Source organism: Molossus molossus, unplaced genomic scaffold, assembly GCF_014108415.1.
Source record: "Molossus molossus isolate mMolMol1 unplaced genomic scaffold, mMolMol1.p scaffold_m16_p_16, whole genome shotgun sequence".
Lineage (NCBI taxonomy): Eukaryota > Metazoa > Chordata > Mammalia > Chiroptera > Molossidae > Molossus > Molossus molossus.
The window spans coordinates 62,879,731-62,902,177 of record NW_023425351.1 but is presented as its reverse complement, the minus strand read 5'-3'; the positions used below and the strand labels follow the sequence as shown (position 1 = coordinate 62,902,177).

General features: G+C 42.5%; 1 protein-coding gene across 1 annotated transcript in view; it reads right to left on the bottom strand.

Annotated features, from left to right (window-relative positions):
* Positions 1–14,366: 14,366 nt before the first annotated feature.
* NTAQ1 (N-terminal glutamine amidase 1) overlaps positions 14,367–22,447 on the bottom strand; it is a 42,292-nt gene continuing 34,211 nt past the window's right edge. Inside the window, exon 6 of the mRNA XM_036264114.1 lies at positions 14,367–14,419. Coding sequence (XP_036120007.1) covers positions 14,382–14,419 — 38 coding nt within the window. The 3' untranslated portion in view covers positions 14,367–14,381. The remainder of the gene's footprint in view (positions 14,420–22,447) is intronic.

Here is a 22,447-nt window from a genome sequence, read left to right as displayed (position 1 = left end):
CAATTTACATCAGTAATTATGATTCCCTGAGCAACAGGAGTCTGAAAATCGGGTTAAGAATCGCACTGAGTTCCCAGTTGGGTGTGATTTGCTCAGGTGACTTACTTGTGGGTGACCGTCTTACCCAATACATTCACTCTGGAATAGATTCCTGACCCTGCCACTAAGTCTCCATCAGAAAATGACATAAAATGTGCATGAGAGATCTTTTTTTTTTAATTTCCACTAGAATCACAAAATTTCATCATTTCCTAAACATCCCACGCAGTCTTTGCTCGGGCTGTTCTATCTACCCAGAATGCCGCTTCCCTGCCCCTCTGCCTGTAAGCATCTATTGCTCCGGGGCCTCCTCACTGCAGCCTCCTCCAACGGAGTGAATCTCGCCTCCCATAACATTCTAGTCTTATCTGTGACTCTGTCACAGTACCTAGCACAGTGCCAGGGCTGAATGAATTGAAAAACCCACACATCATATATTCATTAAATGCTTTTAAAGTCTCAGTTATGACCACATACTTACCTTTGGTTAAAATAAGAATCAGCAAGAGTTATGTGCATAGCTTCTTGATTAAAAACTAATGGTAGTTGATAAAGTAACAAATGTGGAGACCCAGTTTTCATTAAAGTTTCTTTTAAGTTCAACCAAATCTTTACAAGCCTAGTAAATTTTCATACAAAATAAGAAGGCTTTCTTTTAACTGTTTGATAAATTCAAATTGAACAGACTGAATTTCCTTTAAAAAATAAGTCCTTTAACAAACATCATAAAAAATTTTAAAGATTTGAAAACTGCAATTATAAATCTAATGAATCTGCTTTTCAAAATAAGCACCTCAAATACCTGTTCAGGGAAGCTTCAACCCTGATAAGCAAAATAGTCCCAAGTAAAACTCATAACATAAATTTAATAAGTTAAGCCTAATGATATCTCAAATTCTCGAAAAAACCTTAGCATGGTAAAATGATTATACCTTTCCACTAATGATGCTATCTTACACTGATTACTCATTTTAAATGGAAATCACAGCACTGCCGCGGTAGGCAGAGTGCTGGCTACTGAAGCTGTCCACATCCTCATCCCCAGCCTCTGCGTGCTGTGTTACACGGGAAAGGGGAAAGGCAGGTGTGATTCAGTGAAGCCCTTGGAGATGAGGAGATTATCCTGGACTATCTGGGAGGGCCCAATATAATCACAAGGGTCCTTAGAAGTGGAAGAAGGAGGCGGAAGGGTTTAAGTGATGCGATGTGAAAAGGACTCATCCTGCCCTTGCTCCCTTTGATGATGGAGAAAGGGGACCATGGACCATGTGAGCGACATCTAGAATCTGGAAAATGCAAAGGCCAGGAAATGATCTTCCCCTAGGGCAAGCAGAGAGGAATGCAGCCCTGCCAACACCTTGACCTCAGCCCAGTGGGACCCATGTCAGACTTCTGAACTTCTTGTGAGTTTGTGTTCTGTTAAGCTACTAAATTTCTGGTAATTTGTTATAACAGTAAGAGGCAACTAAGATAGTTAATCTGACAGATTCTCTTGGGTGCCCAGCAGCCCATCCCTACAAAGCTTTTCTCTGTTTAAATTTCCCTTCAGATAAATTCCCACTGACCCCTAGGTTGCATGCCCCCCCCCACCCCAAGCTGAGTGAGGGTCTGTCTGCAAATTAAAGACGCAAGTGTCTTTACAACCTAATTCAGCAGCAAGAGTTTTTTGACTGCCAGATCTGCAAACCTGCAAAAGCTAGGCAGGGAGCTCCACCAGCCAGTGGTAGGTGTCAAGTCGTCTGCTTCCCAGTTTACATGAGGCCAACGCCAATCACATTTATGCCCAGAAATATCACGGAGAACCAGCATTTCAAATTCTTTCCGACAAGCAATGCTTATGAAGCAGCAATCACCTGGACACTGGAAGAGCCACTCAGAAGTGTGAGCTGAGCTCTGGCCCTCGGGGAACTTACCAACCTGGCGGGGGACGGAGGGTACGAGAGAATGTACTGTCACCCCCAACACAAGATCCAAAGTTTCAAGGGCCCTAGTGAGATACAAAGTCCCAGAGGAACTAAGAGAGGAAGAACTGAGTTCTTGCTTCTAATAAGGTGAATAACATTGATAAAACACAAATCCAAAACACACTCTTCCTGAACCAGTGTGAACAGGGCTCCTTCTTTGGGATCCAGGAGCTAAAGCACCAGAGATCAAGACTGACCATCCAAGCCCATTTGATGGTATCAAGAGCATTCTTTAAACACTCAGAAGTTTGAATGGATTTCTCTTTTGGAGGGAACTGAAACTCTCTGTATCCCCTGGGGTCCCAATGCCTGAGTCCACCAGTATTCTAGCAAACTAAATGAAACCCAGTCCCTTCAAGGAGTCCTGTCGCGGTTATTTCATGTATCAACTTGTTTAGGCCATGATGCCCATTCATTTGGTACAACACCAATCTAGAGGTTGCTGTGAAGGTATGTTTTAGATGTGATAAACATTTAAATCAAGAGACCGCACCCTGGCTGGTTTGGCTCAGCCCTCGGACCAATGAGTAGCGGGTTTGATTCCAGTGAAGGGCATCTCGGTTGCAGTTCGTCCCCAGCCCTGGTTGGGTTGTGCAGAAAGCAACCAGTCAATATGTCTCTCTCACATCGATGTTTCTCTCTCTCTGCCTCCCTCCCTGCCACTCTATCTGATGAGAAATAGAAAAATATCCTCAGGTGAGGAATGAAAAAAAAAAGAGAGAGAGACCTTGAGTAAAGCAGATTACTTTCCATATGTTGGTGGGCCTCATCCAATCAGTTGAAAGCCCTGTAGAGGAAAAGATGGACGTCCTCCCAAGAGAAATGAATGCTGCCTCCAGAATGCCTATGGACTCAAGACTGCAACATCTGCTCTTCCCTGGGCTCCAGCCTGCCAGCCCGCCTGCACATTTCAGACCTGCTGGCCCAGCAAATGCATGAGCCAATTTCTTAAAATAAATACATAGATTTTAAGGAATGAAATCAAGAGAGGGAGAAAGGGGGTACTATATATCTGTAGATATATAAGTACATGGTAGCTAGACAGATGACAGATAGGGACACACGTGCTGTTGGTTCTGTTTCTCCAGGGAACCCTGACTAGTACGAGCTCCTAGAAAGAGAAAGAGGGCGAGGAAAGACTAGAGGAAGGCTACAGAGGGCAGGAGGAAGAAAAACCAGAGGGAGAGCGGAATCTAGTGGCTGCGGGAGGCAGCCAGCCAACTGCCACATCCTGGGAAATCATATTTGGCAGATGCCAAAGAGTAAGTACATCCAGTCCTCTTACCCACATACAGTGTTTGAGTGGCTCCCCTTCTTCGTCCTTTTCAAACTTATATTCTGTTGTTTTAATTATATTTAACTCTTCAATTTTTCTTAATTTTAAAATCATGCTAAGGAGCCCTATTTCCCTCAAAGGGGCCACATAGCACAGCGATTAAGAGCAAAGAATCTGAAGCCGGCCTGTGTGGGTTTAAACGCCACTCCACCGCTTCCTAGCTGTATGGGACACTGCCAACGCCTTAGTCCCCTTATCTGTAAAAGGGGGTGTTGACAGTACCTGCATCACAGAGTTGCTGTGGGGATAACTGAGTTGACGCATTTCATGTGATTAATGCATTTTGTGTGGTTAGAGCAGTGGTTAACACACAGTAAGCTTTACATAAACATTTCTTATTATGGATCACAAGTCCACTTTCCATTTTGTTTTTGCACAATGTGTTCTAGGCAGAAAAACCATGTAGACTTCACTGTCTAGAAAGAGAAGCATAATGAGTAAGTCAATGAACCCAATATATGTATATTTTTCTACGCAGTATAGGCAGGTACTGTTATCATTAGCTAATATTTCAAAGCATAATGAACACTTAGAGTCGTCATTAGTAGTGATGGATATAAATCCATATTTCAAATAGTTGTGATCATTTTGAACTTGCTGGCCAAATTTTGGTCAGATCTCATTAGCTTACCATTGTTTTTACCTTACACCGCAGCTAATGAAGAGATGAGCTACAGATCGGATCTGAGAGACACCTTATAAAATAAACCAGGCTGAGGCTCAGATACTCACATGAGACCACTAATACCCAATAGGAGCTGCAAACCTGCAGAATTTGACCTGAAGGTCATGAAGAAGCCATTCCCATGGAATTCCCAGGAAGAGCCATGTAAGATGGCTGGGAACCAACACTGGAAAAAAAATATTTTCATGTTTATACCCCAAACTTCCCAGTACGCTAGTTCCAGTTTACTCAGTACAATTTACCTGTGTGCCTGGCCCTAGATCTATTGAGTCAAAAGAGTCATTATATTTGAGGAGCCCACATATTCATGGGAGAGAGCCAGGCATATACACCAATTAATTTTCATTTCTATAATCAAGTATACATGAGTTTTAGCAGAGACACAATAATACTTAACTTACATCAAATAGACTTTTCTGTGCTTCAATTTCCTCATACTAGCACTGACCTCATAGGATGGTTGGGCTATTGTATGTAATACAGTGCCTGATACAGAATAAATAGGACATGTATTAGTATTCAATATTGTAGTTATTATTGTTATTTTATATCAAATAGTTTGGCACTATTCTAAGCAAGTGAAATGTTTGATTATCTCAACAATTCTATGAAATTGGTATTATTTATTATTCCCAAGTTACAGAAGAGGGAAGTGGGCACAGGAAGGATGAGCAGATGCCCAGGGCACAGGAGACTGGGATTCAAACCTAGACTGTCTACAGCCAGAGCCTGCACTCCTGTGAGCGTAGGGGTTAAGGGAGCCAATTTTGCTGGGCACTTCCGGGAATGCGAAGGAGAAAGTTCTTTTTCCAAAACAGCAACGGATAAAATGCAGTCCTAAAATAACTTGCAACCCAAAAGTCTGGCTCTGAGCTTTTTAAAAACATTTGCATGAATTCTTCACTCCTTTCACAATTAGAAAAGACAAGAATTCCTCATGAGGTCCTGGGCACGCAGATGTGAGCTCCCTGGCCGGTGCCACTGGGGCCCATCCGGACATGTTGATCTTTCAACCCTACTGCCAGCTCTTCTGCAGAAAGCTGTGCCCTGCTCCTCGGCCAAGGGCCTGGTTTGGTTTTGGATGCCATACCCTCCAAAGGGGAATTTCAGGTCCTCAAAGCGTAGCCTGGGCAAGCTATGCCTGCTCTCGGTATTTATATAACCATCCCAGCTCCCAAACAAGGGATGCTGGTACTGTGTAATTACAGGCTTGCTGGCCTGTCACTAGGGAGAGAAAACACGGATAATAGCTCCATCTGCCTGTAAAATCCAATCTGTCTCTAGAAACCCAAGAAAGCTCCTGAAAAAAGAAGCAGCCAGCCTGGTCCCCTAGCACCACCATTCAAAACAACCATTTTTATTAAATAAACAGAATTTGGCTGCCCCCAAACTAAGCATGATTATGGCCTCATAAATGACATCATTGCATCTGGGTAGCATTTGTGAAATGGAGAGGCTCCTATAAATTTCCTGGCTATATAATCACCCCCAAATGTGTTCTTTAATCAAGAACAGCTAGAGTTCAATTTGAGAAGCATAAAAAAGACATGTTCATTAATCCATGCTTGTGCATCAATCAGGATTTTAGATACCAAAACCAAGCTTCTCTTTTACACGCTAATAAATCGTGGGCTCCTGTCCACTGTTCCCATGGGGGGCTGGAGATTCCAGCTTTTAATTCTACCGCATTTTATCAATTCTAAGATGAACATACGTTTCACAGGCTGCATCTTACAATCCATGGCATCTTAGATTCAGTGCAACACAGACTCATGATTGAAACACATGTAGTCCATCAATTCTACTCTTAAATCTCCCTCTGATCAGCGCCCCCTCTCCTTCTCCACTGCTTCCTTCCCCTCTAGGGCTCTCAGCACTGTCTGCCTGGAAGTTTGCAAGAGGTGCTTAACCTGTCTCCTCATCTCCAGCCTAAATCCCTCCAACACATCCACTTTGCTGCCCAAGAGATCTTTCTAGAACACAGAGGTAGGGCCTGGAAAGGAGGGTAATGGGGTTTATGTTACCCACTTATATGTTTTCTTTTAAATAGAAGCTATTTTGAGAACTCAATTGTGTCCATCTCAAGGAAAATTACAACAACAAAAAATGTTTTAACAAGAGAAAGAGCCGATAATCAGCAAGTGTCTACATGTGAAAAGGTGATACCTACCACACGGGTAGTGAGAATTCAGTGTGATCGTGCATGGAAAGTGGGGCAGGGTGAAGTAAACTATGTATTCCTGTGACGACTCCCTGCCAGGCCGCAGGCTAGCTGCCTGCCCTCCCGAAGGCCACCGCGGCTGTCAGCTGACCCTCTCGATGTAACTTTCTCCCTGGGTGATGGTCACGCCTTCCCTCCTTTGCTCCGTTAGGCTTAAGGGCAGAGAAGTTTCCTGTGATCATTTCTAATGCTGCTATAACACATCCCCACAGACCCACTGACTTAAAGCAACAAACATTTATGATTTTACGGTCTTTAAGTCAGAAGTCTAAAACGGGTTGGCAGGGCCGTGTTCCTTCTGGAAGCTCTAGGAGAGGATCCTGTCTTTGCCTTTGCCTTTTCTAGCAGCTGCCCGCATTCCTTGGCTCTCAGCCCCACGTCGCTCCGACGTCTGCTTCCATCATCGCATCTCCTTTTCCGCCTCTGACCATCTCCCGCTTACCAGGACTGCTTGGTCCCAGCGACCAGTGTCTTTTATACAGACAACCCCAACGGCGTTTTTATCCTGTCGCATCCCCTTCCCACGTAGCAGCAATTTCAATCATGTCACTCATCTATTTAAGACTCTGGAGAGTTTCCACTTAGAATTATACGCAATTTCTTACCATGAGCTGATAAGGCCCTCCATGATCTGGTACTGACTTGCTTTCTAGTCTCATCTCATTCCACTGTCTCTATTATGCTCCAGCCACACTCATCCTCTCAGGCCCTTGAACTTGTCAAGTTCTTTCCCACCTCAAAGCCTTTGATTGTTCCCTCTTCCTAGACTCCTCTCATCACCGGGTCTTTTTTTTTTTTCATCCTCACCCGAGGACATTTTTCGATATTTTGTTCAGATAGAGGGAGAGGGAGAGAGAGAGAGAGAAACATCGACGTGAAAGCGACACATCGAGTGGTTGCCACCCACACGACCCAACCAGGGCCAGGGACAAACTGCAACCAAGGTACGTGCCCTTAGCGGGAACCGAACCCGGGTCTCTCCGGACCGCAGGCCAACGCTCTAACCGCTGAGCCAAACCGGCCAGGGCTCATCACCGGGTCTTAAGTGTCACCTACTTAAGGAACCCTTCCTTTCCTACCCCCCGCAAGTAGGAATCTGGACTTTCCCCTCTCCATCCCAAATCCATTGTTCTATATCTCAATCCTGTATCTCCTTGGTGACACTATTACAACTTGTAATGATTTCATTTGTTTGTTTTTAATGTATTCCCTTCTAAATTGTAAACTCCATGACCACAAGGATTGTCTTTTTTTTTTTTTCATTAATCCTCACCTGAAGATATGTTTCCGATTGATTTTTAGAGAGACTGGAAGAGAGGAAGAGAGAGAGAGAGAAACAATGATGTGAGAGAGAGAGACATCGATTAGGATTGTGCCTTATCTAACATTGTATCCCTACAGCCTATGAGTCTGACAAAACAGGTCCTTAATATAATTGTTAAATGTAGTATGTGGTCATTTCGTAGACTGTAAGAAGCAATAAGAAGGCCAACACTGTAGACTTTATCCCAGTGTGGGCCACTTCCCTATACCTGTTTAAAAACCCTCTAACCTACATCTTGTTGGTTGCCAGATGGGAGGGGGTTTGGGGGAATGGGTGAAAAAGGTGAAGGGATTAAGAAGTACAAATTTATCGCTAAACTGACAAACCTCAAAGGGAAAGGGGCTGGGGGGTGGGAAGAAATAAACCAAAGAACTTATATGCATAACCAATGGACACAGACAATAGTGTGGGGAAAGGCGGGAGGGAGGCGGGAGTGGGGAGGAGGGAGTCAATGGGGGAAAAAATGTGGAACATCTGTAATACATTCTACATTCAACAATAAAGATTAAAAAAAAAACCCTCTAACCTGACCAGCTCTTGTCATCATTGTCCCCAGCTCCACTCCAATGCCACACATAAGTACACTGAGAAGAGACATAATCTCACATGATTCTAAAACCAAAAATAAAAATCATAGAGGTATCCAATTCACATTTCCTATACTGGTATTCCAAGAAATACGTTTTTGGGGGGCATTAATGGGCTTATTATGATGAAAGAGCTCCAAATAAATTTGGGAAACTCAGCATGAGAGATCCCTGTACTGTGTAGCACTGCCCATGGATTATTGAAGGAATCTTTAAAAATGTGTTTTCCAAAAAAAAATTATATGTTCAAAAGAAAAGATCAGACAACTTTATGGAAGCAAAACGCAGAAATATGAACAGGTCAAATCTATATTCATTTTTTGTCACAAAATTTATTTTGGACTAAATGTTGATCTGAGCAATAACCTGAAAATTTTAAAGTGTGATCACATTCCTTGTTAAGAGAAGCTAATATAACATATGTTTCCAAGTGGCTTTTAAAATCTAGGGGAGAAATTTCATTAACTTTATCAAGGGACAAATATATTCTTAAGAAAAAAAGGATCTCTCTTCCTGCTATTGAAATACAGCTTCATAGCATTTATGGAAAAGCTAACAACAAAGACCAAAAAATCCGGTTTCAAAGTAGTCATTTTGTGGATGAAGGTAAGAAACCTACAATCTTTCCTTCACCACAGCATTTCATATTTAAACCTTCTATTTTTAACCTGATGGTGGGATTCATGGCTAATGCTTATGAGATCTGTGTCTAGACAGTTGAGAAAAACAGGAAATGAGTTACATTGTTGTAGCTTAAGAGAATTTAACCTTTTGTCTTCTAGCTCCAAGCTCTGCTTGTTAAAAAAAAAAAAAATTCCTCTCTCCTGAGAATTTTAGGGCATCTAAGGAACTATAATCATCCAGGGCTTCTTCAGGGAGCAAAGATGGCTATTTCAGTGGAAAAGGAAATGAGAACATGGGTTTACTGTGCTTGGACCATAAAAGGAACAGAGCCATTTGGAGGACCGCATTTGCTGTCTCTGAATCCTGTGTGTGTGCTCATAGCTGTCTCTGATTGCCTGCTCCTAAAAGGCAGGGGCTCAGCCTGGAGAACTCCTTCTACCTCTGTGCTGGATGCATAATTTGATGCTGCAGGACTTAAAATGTCCCCTAGAAGAGCAAATTAAGAGGAAGCAGCCGGCATTTGTGGAACACTTTCCATGTGCCAGATACTGAGCTAAGCATGTCGCATATATTATCTCATTTAATCCTCTCAACAACCCCAAGATGTGGTTACTATTATCACTCCCATTTTACCCGTGAAGAAATGAAAGCACAGAGAAGTTAAGGAACTTCACAAGACTAACAGAACTGGCATTTGGACCCAAATCAATATAATTCTAGAACCTCTGTGCTTAGTTGGCATGCTCTACTGTTGCAGAGCTGTTGTGAAGATTAAATGAGATGATGTATGTAACAAACTTATCACAGTTGCTAGCCCATAATAAGCATTGTAATTCCTGCTGTTATTTATACGGATAAGTAAAATAGTGTGGTACTTCAGCATTAAGTAGATGATGTGACTCACCCCCCTGTTCTAAGATACATGGTACTTAGTGCTCTTAAGTAGCTATTGAATTGAAACAAATTGAAAGGTGATGGTGAGGTCTCTTCTCTGATAACCTCAGCTATCTGAATCATAACATAAAACTGAAAGTAAACAAGTATTATTGGCTCTGCAATATTGTAATGGACCTACTTGTTATTGGAAGACAAACGGAAGCCTGCTTTAATGATACTTATGCATTTACCTTAAAAATGAATGTATTCATTATGGCTTTTAGTATTTACACAGATATATATTGAAATAAATGTGTATGTTCCATATACATACAAGTATTTCTTGTCCACTGAGAGGACCTAAAAGCAATGATGCTCCAGGAACAATGAGCACACCCACCACCAAGATCTTGATTTCTCCAATAAAAGGAACCAGTGATTTTTGGAGAAAAGGTTGATTCCAAGGTGAGAGGAAGGAAAATACAAAATAAATCTAGAACACAAAGGAAGTGCCGAAAGAAGAAAGTATTCAAAAATGATGAGGCATGTTGAAAGGATGCAGGAGCCAACCTGATTAAACTCCTAAGTGGCCAAAGCTAGAATAATTTGACAGCAAAATAAATAATAATTATATTAGATTACAACACATAATAAAAATAAATATGCATAAGCCCCTTCTAATATAAATAAATAAATAGAGACAACTCTTCCTTACAGTGGAATTTTAATTAATAAATGTAGAAGGCATGAAGGAAATAATAAAACTATCAATAAGGCCCTGGCTGGTTTGGCTCAGCAGTTAGAGCGTCGGCCTGCGGTCCAGAGAGACCCGGGTTCAGTTCCTGCTAAGGGCACGAACCTCGGTTGCATTTTGTCCCCAGCCCTGGTTGGGTCGTGCAGGAGGCGGCCACTCGATGTGTCCCTTTCACGTCAATGTTTCTCTCTCTCTCTTTCCCTTCCACTTTATCTGAACCAAAAATGGAAAAATGTCCTCAGTTGAGGATAAAACAAAAAAATAAATTAAAAAAAAACTATCAATAAGCAAAAAACTGGTGAACTCCAAATGAAGTCTCGAGTTTAGCTAATGGTAACACATCAATGTTGGTTGCTTAGTTTTGACAAAGTGCCATGTTAATATAAGATGTTGACCTTAGGGGAAAACGAAACTTGGTGAGGGATATATGGAAACTCTGCAACTTTTCTGCAAATCTAAAACATTCCCAAGTTAAAAGTTTTTTTAAAAAAATTAGACCGCCTGGCTGGTGTTGCTCAGTAGTTGGGCCTGGTCCCCAGTGGGCAGGTGTGCAGGGGGCAGCCAGTCAGGGTTCTCTCTCATTGATGATTCTGTCTCTCTCTCTCTCTCTCTCTCTCCCTTCCTCTCTCTCTAAAAATCAATAAAGAAAAAAAAAAAAGATTGGACCTACATTATGGAGTGAAACCCATTCACAGGTTAAAGGGAAGTTAACGTAAGCATAAATAATTTGTTTATGACACTGAACATTACACCTGGGTTTCTCATATAAATCTGATACACCTCTCATTGGTGCTGAAAACTCTTCATAGCAGAGTCAAGAGAAGCTGCGCTGAGGGAACAGTGGATGCAAAAGAGACTCCAATTCACCCATGCATACCCACTCCATTAAAAAGAAATAAAACACCTAGCCGAGCAACTGTTCAACAAAGCATTCTGTGAACTCATACACAATTGCCATTGTTCAGCCCAAATGAGGGTGCTATTGAATGTCTCTGTCTGCTGGTCTGTGACTTACAAAAGCACTATTTCTTTTTATCCTATTTTCTGTTTCTTGAATGGAGCATTGAGGCTATTGAAACAACAGCCCTTTGGTTTCCATCAGAATGGGATGCATCCAGGGAAACACAGAACAGCCCCACAGAGAGCAGCTTGCGATGGAACACTGACTCCCTCCTTCAGGGATCTGGACCAGCCTTCAGCCTTTAAGGCCTCATTCCCTTCATTCTATGAGCCAGAAAATGGGTTTGTCTCATCAGGTATCAGCCCTTAGCAAAGACTAGTGGACACAGAGGGGGTCTGGGACCATGATAAAAATAAGCTCACATGGACCCTTGAGGGCCAGGGCAGCGACTCATAGTCCCTTATGCCTCTCCAAACCCCTAGCAGAGGGAGGGTAGGCACAGACATTTTTGTTGATGCTCTTCACAGAAAATGAGATTCTACACAGAAACACACCTAGCAGGAAATTGTCTCTCTCTCTTTTTTAATCCTCACCTGATTTTAGAGAGGGGAAGGGAAGGAGAGAGAGAGGTATGAGAGAAACACCGACTGGTTGCCTCTTGCACACCCCCCCACCAGGGATCAAACCCACAACCTAGGTATGTGCCCTGACTGGGAATCAAACCAGCCACCTTTTGGTGCACAGGACGACGCTCCCAACAAACTGAGCCACACTGGTCAGGGCAGGACTTGTCTCTTATACAAACCTGTATTCTCTTGGCCTGGTTAGTGCCAATAGTAAGCACTCAATAATCACTTGCTGGGTGAATTAGTTATGTTCACTAACTGCTGCCTCTTGGCATTGATGACATCTTTTAAAAAGGTACTACTAGGTTCCCATCCAATTGATTCAAAGTTTTAATTACATTATAATGTTTTTATTTTGACCTCTCCACCTCATTCTAAAGGTCATTATAGGCCCCCAAATCTACCTTACAATAGAAGAATTTTGTGACCTTGTAATTATTTTTACATCAATAAGAAAATAAAAATAATAATTGATGATCTTAGACAAGGTTGCCAATACCGCTCAACGGAAAAAGAGCAGTCTGTTCAACAAATGGTGTTGGGAAAACTTGATACCCACTGGCAAAAGAATGAAGTCGGAGCCTTATCTTACACCATATACAAAAATTAACTTATTCCACTTAAATATAAGACCTAAATTATTAAACTCCTAGAAGAAAACGTAGGAGAAAAGCTCTATGACTTTGGACTTGGCGATGATCTCTTGAATATGACACCAAAAAGCACAAACAACAGAAACAAAAATAGGCAAATGTATTATATCAAACTTAAAAATATTTGTGCATCCAAAGATACAATCAACAAAGTGAAAGGACAGCTTATGGAATGGAAAAAAATATATGCAAATCATATCTGATAAGGAGTTAATATCCAGAATAGATAAAGAACACCTATAACTCAAGAACAAAAATTAAATAACCTGATTTAAAAATAGGCAAAGGCTGGCCAGTTTGGCTCAGCAGTTAGAGTGTCGGCCCACGGACCAGAGTCCTGGGTTCTGTTCCCACTAGGGGCACGTACCTTGGTTGCAATTTGTCCATGGCCCCAGTTGGGGTCATATGGGTGACAACCAGTCAATGTGTCTCTCTCACATCAATGTTTCTCTCTCTCTTCCCCCCTCTCTCCCTCCCGCTCTATCTGAAGATAAATGCAAAAATGCCCTCAGGTAAAGACAGATAAATAAATAGGCAAAGGACTTGAATAAACTTTTCTTCAAAGATAATATACAAGCATATGAAAAATGCTCAGTATCAATAGTCATCAGGGAAATGAAAGTCAAAACCACGAGATACCACTTCACACCCATTTGAATGGCTACTATTTAAAAATGAAATAAAAACAAAAAGACACAACAGAAAATAATGTGTTGGTGAGGCTGTGGAGAAATTGGAACCCTTGTGCACTGCTGATGGGATTGCAAAATGCTGCAACCACTATGGAAAACAGTATGGAAGTTCCTCAAAAAATTGAAAATAGAACTGCCATGTGACCCAGCCATCTTACTTCTGGGTATACGTACAAAAGAACTGAACTCAGGCTCTCAAGGAGGTATTTGCACACCCATGTTCATAGCAGCACTATTCACAATAGCCAAGAGGTGGAAGCAACCCAAATATCTATCAACAGATGAGTGGATAAACAAAATGTGGTTTATACGCCCAGTGGAATGTTAGTCAGCCTTAAAAAGGAAGAAAATCCTGTCAAGAGCCAGGAAACATGGATGAACCTTGAGCACATTAAGTAAAATAAGCCAGTCCCAAGAAGACAAATCCTGCATGATTCCACTATGTGAGGCATCTGAGTAGTCAAACTCATAGAAACATTAAGTAAAATGGGGCTACCAAGTGCTGGGGAAGGGGGAAAAGGGATGTTGTTCTTTCGTTTCACAAGATGAAGAGGTTCTGGAGATCTGTTTCACATCATTGACACTACTGAGCTGTACACTTAAAAATAATTAAGATAGTAAATGTTGCCAGGCTGGTGTGGCTCAGTGGATTGAGCGGTGTCCCATGGCCTGAGAGGTCCCGGTTGGATTCCTGGTCAGGGTACATGCCCAGGTTGTGGACTCGATCCCCAGTGAGGGGCGTGCAGGAGGCGGCCAATCTATGTTCCTCTTTCATTGATGTTTTTATCTCTCTCTTCCTTCCCCTATCTAAAAATCAATTTTAGAAACATATTTTAAAAAGATAGTAAATGTTGTGTTTTTTACAATAAATACATAAATAAAACTTTAATGGACTGATAATGGGGGAAGGCATAGTCCCCACTGCCTTGTTGGGGGCTCGTGCCGGACTGTCTCCTGAGGCCTTCCCCACCTCCTCTGCGGACCTCGTGGCCATCTCCTTTCTTGCTTCATCTGTTTACCTCCCACTCGTAGTTCTTGAATCTGGCTCTGGTAGTCACTGCTGTTCTGGCCCTCTCCCTTTCTTCCTTCTCCACAAATCCTACAGGATTTGGTCTTCTAAATGCTCCAGGGAACCCTCTGGAAACCATATACAAACAGCCAGTAATTAATTTATAAAATCAGACCCTTAGCAATATTCTATACTCAAGATATTAATGCCAAGTTTAAAGACATTGCTCAAACACCTAATGCAGAAATTGTCATATTATAAAAGCACTTGAAAAATTATTCCAAACATCAAATGATATTTAAGCCCCATTACGTTAACAAACAATCTTATGCTATTATCCTGTACCATTAAATATGTGATAAAACTTTCATGCAACATCTGGTGGAAATGTAAATTGGTACAAACCCTTAGGAAAGCAATTTGGCAATATGTTTTAAGAACCGTAAATATAACCATGCCCTTTAACCTATTAACCTCATTCCCAGGAATTTGCTCCAAGGAAATTATGCTATAAAAAAGGCTTATATGTAGATGTTTATTTCTAAGTTATTTATGTAACTGCTGTGTGGACATAATCAAAACACACTGTTTTTCTCTCCCCATCCTTTGAAAATGTATTCAGTTTTACTTTTGCGGGGTCGGGGGCGGCAGGAAGAGGAAAGAAGCTTGCCCGTGACTCTAGATGACTACTATTGCAGTACTCTGCCCACCCTGCTCACTTTCAGGTGACAGTCTGACCGTCCCATCAAGTCCCAAACCTGGTCTTCATAGAGTCATTCATTGTGTCAGTTCATTATGTTAGTTAACAATTCCGTTTTTACTCCACAGATTTCCGCCCCTTCTCAGCTACAGCCTGCAGTTGAGTGAAGGGCAGGGATGGACAGGGACTTATACGCAGTCAATTTCCTCTTCTACTGGCCTCCGCACCTTCTCCTCACTCACTAGCTGCTGTTTTGGATCCCACGTCAAAATGGACGGAAGGCAAAGACATAAGTGGTCTGTCTGGAAACCTGTAATTGGTTTATGACTGCTACTGTTAGCATAGGTAGCTAGCTAGTTATTAATAAAGGAAGGGAGCAAATGGAATCAGACATTAAGCCTAATAAACTAGGGAGCTGAATCAGACATGAAGCCTGATTCACTAGGAAGTCATAGGATTCATAGGCTTCCCAGGGGACAGCCGCATCCAAGCTAAGGTTACTAAATCCCCAAATTCAGGCTGTAAGAATCAGCTTTCCAATCTCCCTGGGGGACAACCAGCCCCCCACCCCTACAGTAGGATTATCAGGGGGAGGAATAAACAGTGGGGGGAATTCCTTTGTAAGGCGCAGAGCTGTAGAAACCAAGATGGCACGGGGGAGGTAAGTGCATGCACAGTAGAAACCAGATGAGAGTAAAGGTTTGGGGCATGTGCAGTAGATGCCAAAATGGTGACATAAAGGGGTGGAGTCTAGCCTGGGAGAATCTGAGAGAACTGGATTGGAAAGGGGAGGACCCAGCAAAAGCCCATGAAGAATTAGGAAAGAGACTGATTAGTTTGAAAGAAAGACTCCTCTCTCCCAAGCCCAAGATAATATAATCAAAGCTTAACAAAGGCCCAGCTCAGTAGCAGTTTGCTTGTTTGCTTGTTTGCTTCCACACTGCTCCCTCTCCCTGCTCCCTCTCCATAGCACGTAGCAGCCTACCAGCCCTGTGGGCCTAGAGCTGCACCAGCCCAAGTTGCAGCACCAGTCAGGGCCGGGAGGTGCAGATGGGGGAATAAGACACAGAGAAGTTGTGCATATCTGGGCCCTGGTCCTTGTGGGCTTGGTGAGGACAAGGACGGACTTGCAGCCCCAGAGACTAGACTTGTTCCAAACTGAGGTGGAACTGAGCCATCTGGTCATGGATGAGACACCAGGCATCCAGGAGCAATCCTTCATTTTGCTCCAATTAATCTTACCATTACACCTCATCCTCCTATGCTGTGTCCCCCAAAAGGAGTCTCATGATTCTGCAGAAGAACTCTATTTCCACCAGCAGTACTACTGTTGAAAGCTGACTTCTTTCTCACTTTTCCACTGTATAAAAATGCTTTTCTCTTGTGGCACTTTTCATGGAATATTTGGAGATGCCCATCCTTGCGGACCTCTCCTTTTTTTTTTTTTTTTTTTTGGTATGTGCCCCTAGCGGGAACCGAACCCAGGACTGTCTGGTCCACAGGCCAACGCTCCAAACGCTGAGCCAAACCGGCCAGGGCCGGACCTCTCCATTTTTAATTCTCAGGACAAGGGAGAAGCATTTCCTCCCACCTACCACTCCCCTGCTCTGCCCCTCATTCCCTGGCAACCCTCTCCGTTCAGACATGATTGTTTGAGTCCCTCTCACCCTCCCAGAGGAGCCTCTTGAGCAGGACTTAAATGACTCCTGTTGGGAAGGGAGAAATAAACTGTGCATGGGTATACAACTGAATAGAAATAAAAAAGAATGAACTATTGATACACACAACCACAGGAATGAAACTCAAGGATGTTCTGCTGAATTTTAAAAAATAAAGCAATTCTCAACAGGTTACATACTGCAAATCCCATTACAGAACACTCTTGAAATGATAAAATTAGTGACGGAGAATAGTTCAGTGGTTGCCAGGGGACAGGGTTGGCTGAACAGTCTGGTTGCAAAGGTGGGGCAGGAGAGTTTCTTCACAGTAATGGAGCAATTCCGTGTCCTGATTGTGGTGGAGGTGATTCTACAAGTTCACAAATCAATCCGTGTGATAAAATGTCATAGTAACACACACACACGGTGCATATAAAAATTGATGAAAACCAAGTAAAGTCTGTAGCTCAGTTCATAGCATTGTACCAATGTCAATGTCATTTTGCTAGTTTTGAAAATGTGCTATAGTTTTAAGATGTTACTGGAGAAAGCTGGGTGAAGGGCACACAAGAACTCTGTTTTATTTTTGCAAATTCTTGTGAGTCTAAAATAATTTTTTAAATTATTTTTTCAAATGGTTCTAATCTAGTTCTCTTTCCCAGGGGGTCCACATTCGTATCATTTGCCCCAGCAAACCCTGAATGAAATCCTGCCCTCTGTGATCTGCTGTCACAGGACACTCGAGCCAGTTCTTTGCCACAACTGTAGAAGCTATTTTCCAAGCTCAGTAGGTGGTCCAAAGGAAGCCCCTATCACACGCTGTCAGAGGAGGACCAGCACCCCAGCCTTTCCCCTGGGGATCGAGGGGGAAGTCACAACATGCAGTGCTCTCTCCCGTGGCATCTCCTTACCCCCTCCCCCTGCTTGTGTATTCAGTCTGGCTCTGGAGGTCTAAGACTTTGACAACAGGGTCATGAGAATGCCGTGGTATGGGGGATGCTGGGGTATCTGCCCCGATCTGCCCTCAGCACTTAGGCCCTCATTCCCACTCTGAGTCTCTCTGAAAACTGCTCTAAGCAAGAGAGCTATCTCAACCAAGGTCATGTCCCCTTCCCTGGGGCAATGTGCATCCTTGACTGGTCCACATAGAGGCATAAAGACCCGGCCTCCTGGCCTCAACAGGGGACAACTCTGCAAGACCACCTCAGCTCCAGAGCCAGTGGAGGGTCAGCAGAGGCCTTTGTGTCCAAGTTCAATCAGCCCAGTCCTACTTCCTTTACTCCCCCATAGGTGCTGATCCCCAGACATTCCCCAGTAAACCTCCTGTATACGTATCTCCATCACAGAGTCTTTTCCTGGGAACCTGATCTGTGACACTTGGTGAATTCCATGTGTGACGGTCAGTCTCATTCTCACTTTAGAATCTGACAACTATTGAACTGATGCCCAAATCAAAATTGAGGGGGAAAGTCACACTTAGCTCCATGTTATATTTATGACAGTAACAACCAAAGAGAAACTGATTAATAAATAGTGGCAAATCAGCCCTGGCCAGGGAGTCCCGGGTTCAGTTCCAACAAAGGGCATGTACCTCAGTTGCAGTTTATCCCAGGCCCCAGTTGGGGTTTGCAGGTGGCAACCAGTCAAAGTGTCCTTCTCACATTGATATCTCTCTCTCTCTCTCTCTCTCTCTCTCTCTCTCTTCCTCCCTCCCATTCTATCTGAAGATAAATGGAAAAATATGCTCAGGTGAGGATTTAAAAAAAAAACCCAATAATAATAATATAATAATGGCAAATCAGCTTCATGAAATATTAACCCAGTAAATATTATAAACATTTTGCAGCAAAATATTCCAGAAAAATGACCATTATCTAATGAATATAAAGAGAACACATTCAGTTGACGTTGGCAACATAGTAGTGAGCATAGCTGCCTTCCAAGGAAAACACATTCAAAATTATTCTGGATTCGAAGATAAAAAAAGCAATAAAGGACAACTTGGGGATATTTGGAGGAATTTGAATACAAACTGTGTATTAGTTAATATTGTTGCATCAATGTCAAACTTCTTGGACATGATCATAATATTGTTATTAGACCAAAAATGTCTTTATTCTTAAGAAATCCTGCTGAAGTATTTCTAGATTAAGTTTCATAATGTCTGCAACTTGCTTTCAAATGGTTCAGATGGAGTGGGGGGGCTGAATACTCGCTCCCTAAGGTGATCTTACTCCCATTCCTGTGCTAAATGCTCCCCCTTGTGTACCGAGAGAGCAGAATGCAGTCATTAAATTTTAAAACCCCTGTACAGAGGGAACACAAGACCTCAAGACTTAAAGAAGACCATCAAAGTGTGGCGAGTTTCTGTTCTGGTGGAGGGAGGGCATGGTTGGCAACATGGTGGGGAGGAGAGTAGCTATATCCTTGCCTGTCAAAGGCTCCAAAGTCAAACAGCCCAGGGGCTGAATCCCACTTTGTCCACTTAGTATCCAGGTGACCTCTTTGAGCATCAGCTTCTTTGCGAGTGAAGATGGAATGGTAGCACCTAACTGGGAGGATTAAATGAGAACATGCACACCAAGACATAGCATAGTGACTCATGGTCTAATTAAAGTTCAATAAGCATTTATCAATTATTATGACCTATTAACCTCTTCTTGAAGAGGCTTCTAGGAGAGTTCCTTAGAAGTCCTAGTGCCTTGTAGAGCATAATCTGAAAAATACTGCCCTAGAATATCTGTTTTGTAGACTTGACTCTTTGTTTTTCCGACAAAGCTATTACTAATCACATATTAAAAACAACAACAACAAAAAAGTTTTAAAACTACCTTTCAGGGACACCTGCACTGAAAAGGACTATTTCGCTAGATTCATCTTTCCTCATAAGTGATTTCCAAGAAAATGGACTTTTTGAGTTCTCCAACAATTTTGCTGCTCAGCATCGCATCTCCACTGGGTCTTCAAGCGTTTGACACTCTGATCATGGTCTCCTCCAAGGCACATCACACACACACCATGTCAAGATGCCCAGAGCAGATGTGGCAACAGGGACTGAGGAACTGTAGGGGAGGGGAATTGACAACCTCTGCTATACCTTCTGGAAGAACTATCTTGGTGGACAAATGAGACAATGGGAGCCCTGAGCAGAGTACCTGGTGGAACAGTAAATGCACCTGAATGTAAAGGTAGGACGAAGCCCCTCAACCCATCCCTGGATGACAGAGCATATTAAGCATGTTATTTTCTCCTTGATTCCTTTTCAACCTTCAACTCCTATGAACCCTACCAAATCCTCGAAACAGAACCTGCCAGATCCATCCTTCCTCCCCTTTCCACAGCAGCTCCCTAGTCCTGACCTCCCTCCGTCTGCAAGTGGAGCCCTTTCCCCGCTGGTCTCCTCCCTCTCCCGTCAACCCCAGCCTGCCAACCACTGTCCAAGGACACTCTGCAAATGCTAGTTTTCCCCACCCTTCCCGTTTAGCAGCTTGCCACCAAAGCCCCCTTTTTCCTACAAGATTATGCCCTAAATCTCATCTGGTGGTTCGAGGTTCTCCATTATTGAAGACACCCACATGCCAAAGACAGACCACCCCATTGCTGTGCTGGGTGCTCACTTCTATATCGCACCCTGTTGCTCAATTTCGAGACCAGCGTGAGTAGTCATACCCTGATTTTGCCTTTGGACTTATTCCAGTGTGTCTGGATCTATGATGTAGTCATTCTGGAATCAGACCCAGCTTCAAATCCTATTCCTCTTTGTACTCATTGCACTCCTTCGGACAAGTTGCCTGTGCCTGTTTTCCTATCTGAAAATAGGGATAACAATAATCCCTACTTCATAGGGTTGTTGTGAGGACTAGTATTTTATCCACAACAATCAGCTTGAGCAGTGCCTACTACAAAATGAGCACCCAATAAATGTTAGCCATCATTATGGGTTCCTGCAAGCTGTTACTTTCAAATTCTTTAAAGAAATCAAGGAAGAGCTACTAAGAAGGTTTTCTCTCTTTGCATGAGCTCACGGACTTCCTGAACCTTTCTGCACTCAAATTTCAGGTCAAAGCCACATATGGTCCAAAACACACCCCTTACCAACACACACAGCTTCCTCGTCTGCTTAAAGGTCTCACACTTACTCACAGCAGCCAAATCAAAGGTTAGAACTGTTGAACAAATGGCTGAGAACAGTGCAACAGAAAAACAACTTGGGGCATTTTTCCTCATTCCTCAGTCTCTTGTCACCTGAACATCACCTGTGAGTTCTGTCAGTGTGGCCCTGGCCAGCGTTGCTCAGGTGGTTGACCGTCATCCTGTGCACCAAAAGGTTGCAGTCAGGGCACATGCCCAGTTGGGGGCTCAATCCCTGGCAGGGGGCATGCAGGAGGCAGCCGATTGATGTTTCTCTCTCTCCCTCTCCCTTCCTCTCTCTCTAAAAGTCAACTTTAAAAATCTTAAAAACAAGTTCTGTCAGTGTGTCTCAGGCATCTTGGCTTTTCCTGCTGTAGGTCAGTGCAACTTGCACTACAGACCGCCCCTGAGGCTGTACCTGTCAAAAGCTGTGTCTGTTAAAAAAAAAATTCTTTAAACTTTTTTTTTTTTAAGTTGTATGGGTAAATGTGTGAGCAAAGGTGTGATTTATTCATTTTTTATTTCAATTTTTAATATGTAATATGTGCACAGGGCTCACAACTCTTAAAAGCACAGAAGAGTATGCAGTGACATTTCCCTCCCCTTCGGACATCAGCCACCCCATTGTCTCCAGAGGCAACCAATGTTCCCAGTGTCTTTGGATATTGGATATTCTTTTAGATATTCTGTACAAATACAAACAAATACATTTATATTGTCTCTCCTTTTTAATGTGTGTGTCATATGGTAGCTTTGTTTTTTTTTTCTTTTCTTTTTTTTTTTACTGAACTTATTGGGGTAACACTGGTTAATAAAATGATATAGGTTTCAGGTGCGGAATTCCATAATTCATCATCTAAAGATTGTATTGTGTGTTCACCACCCAAAGTCAAGTCTCCTTCCCCACCATTTTCCCCCCATTACCCTCTCCTGTTTCTCTTGTAATACCCTCTTTCTCATTTGCTTTTTAAAACTTAAATATTTAATGCATGTGAAAGAATATTACATACACTTAAGATGAGAGAATTAAAAAGCCACCACTTAGCTTAAGAAATGTAACTTTCTTCATTTATATTCCTAGTTTTATATTTTCTTCTCCAGTCGTATCATCACTCATTTCATCAGTTCCCATGGACAAGCCCCTAGGTGGTTTCCAGTCTTTTGTTGTTGTCCACAGTGCTACACTGACGAATTCTGTTTGTCCATCATCTTACATAAGCGCAGTGTATCTGTAGGATCGAGTCCTCCACGGGGAATTACTAGGCCAAAGGGTATGCTCATAGATCATTTTTAGATTTAAATATCTGGATTGCCCTCCATAAAGATGGAACCAAATTGCTTTGTTCGTTGTTACAAGTTGCCAAGAAGCCTAGAACTTCAATAGATGGCAAAGTCAATTAGGTGACAGAGATAAGAGGGTGGGAAAGCAGAAGGAACCCCTTTAAAACAACATTTATTGAGTTGTACACTTGAAACCTGTATGGTTTTAGGAACTGATGTCATCCCAATAAATTCAATTAAAGAATAAAAAATGGCATTTAAAAAAATAAGCACTATCTCTCTCTCTTTTTTTTTAACCCTGAGATAATCATATGAAACAACTCCTGGCTTCTCCTTCAGTGCTTGGTGAAGAGTCCAAACATACATCTTTATTCTGGTTTAATTCC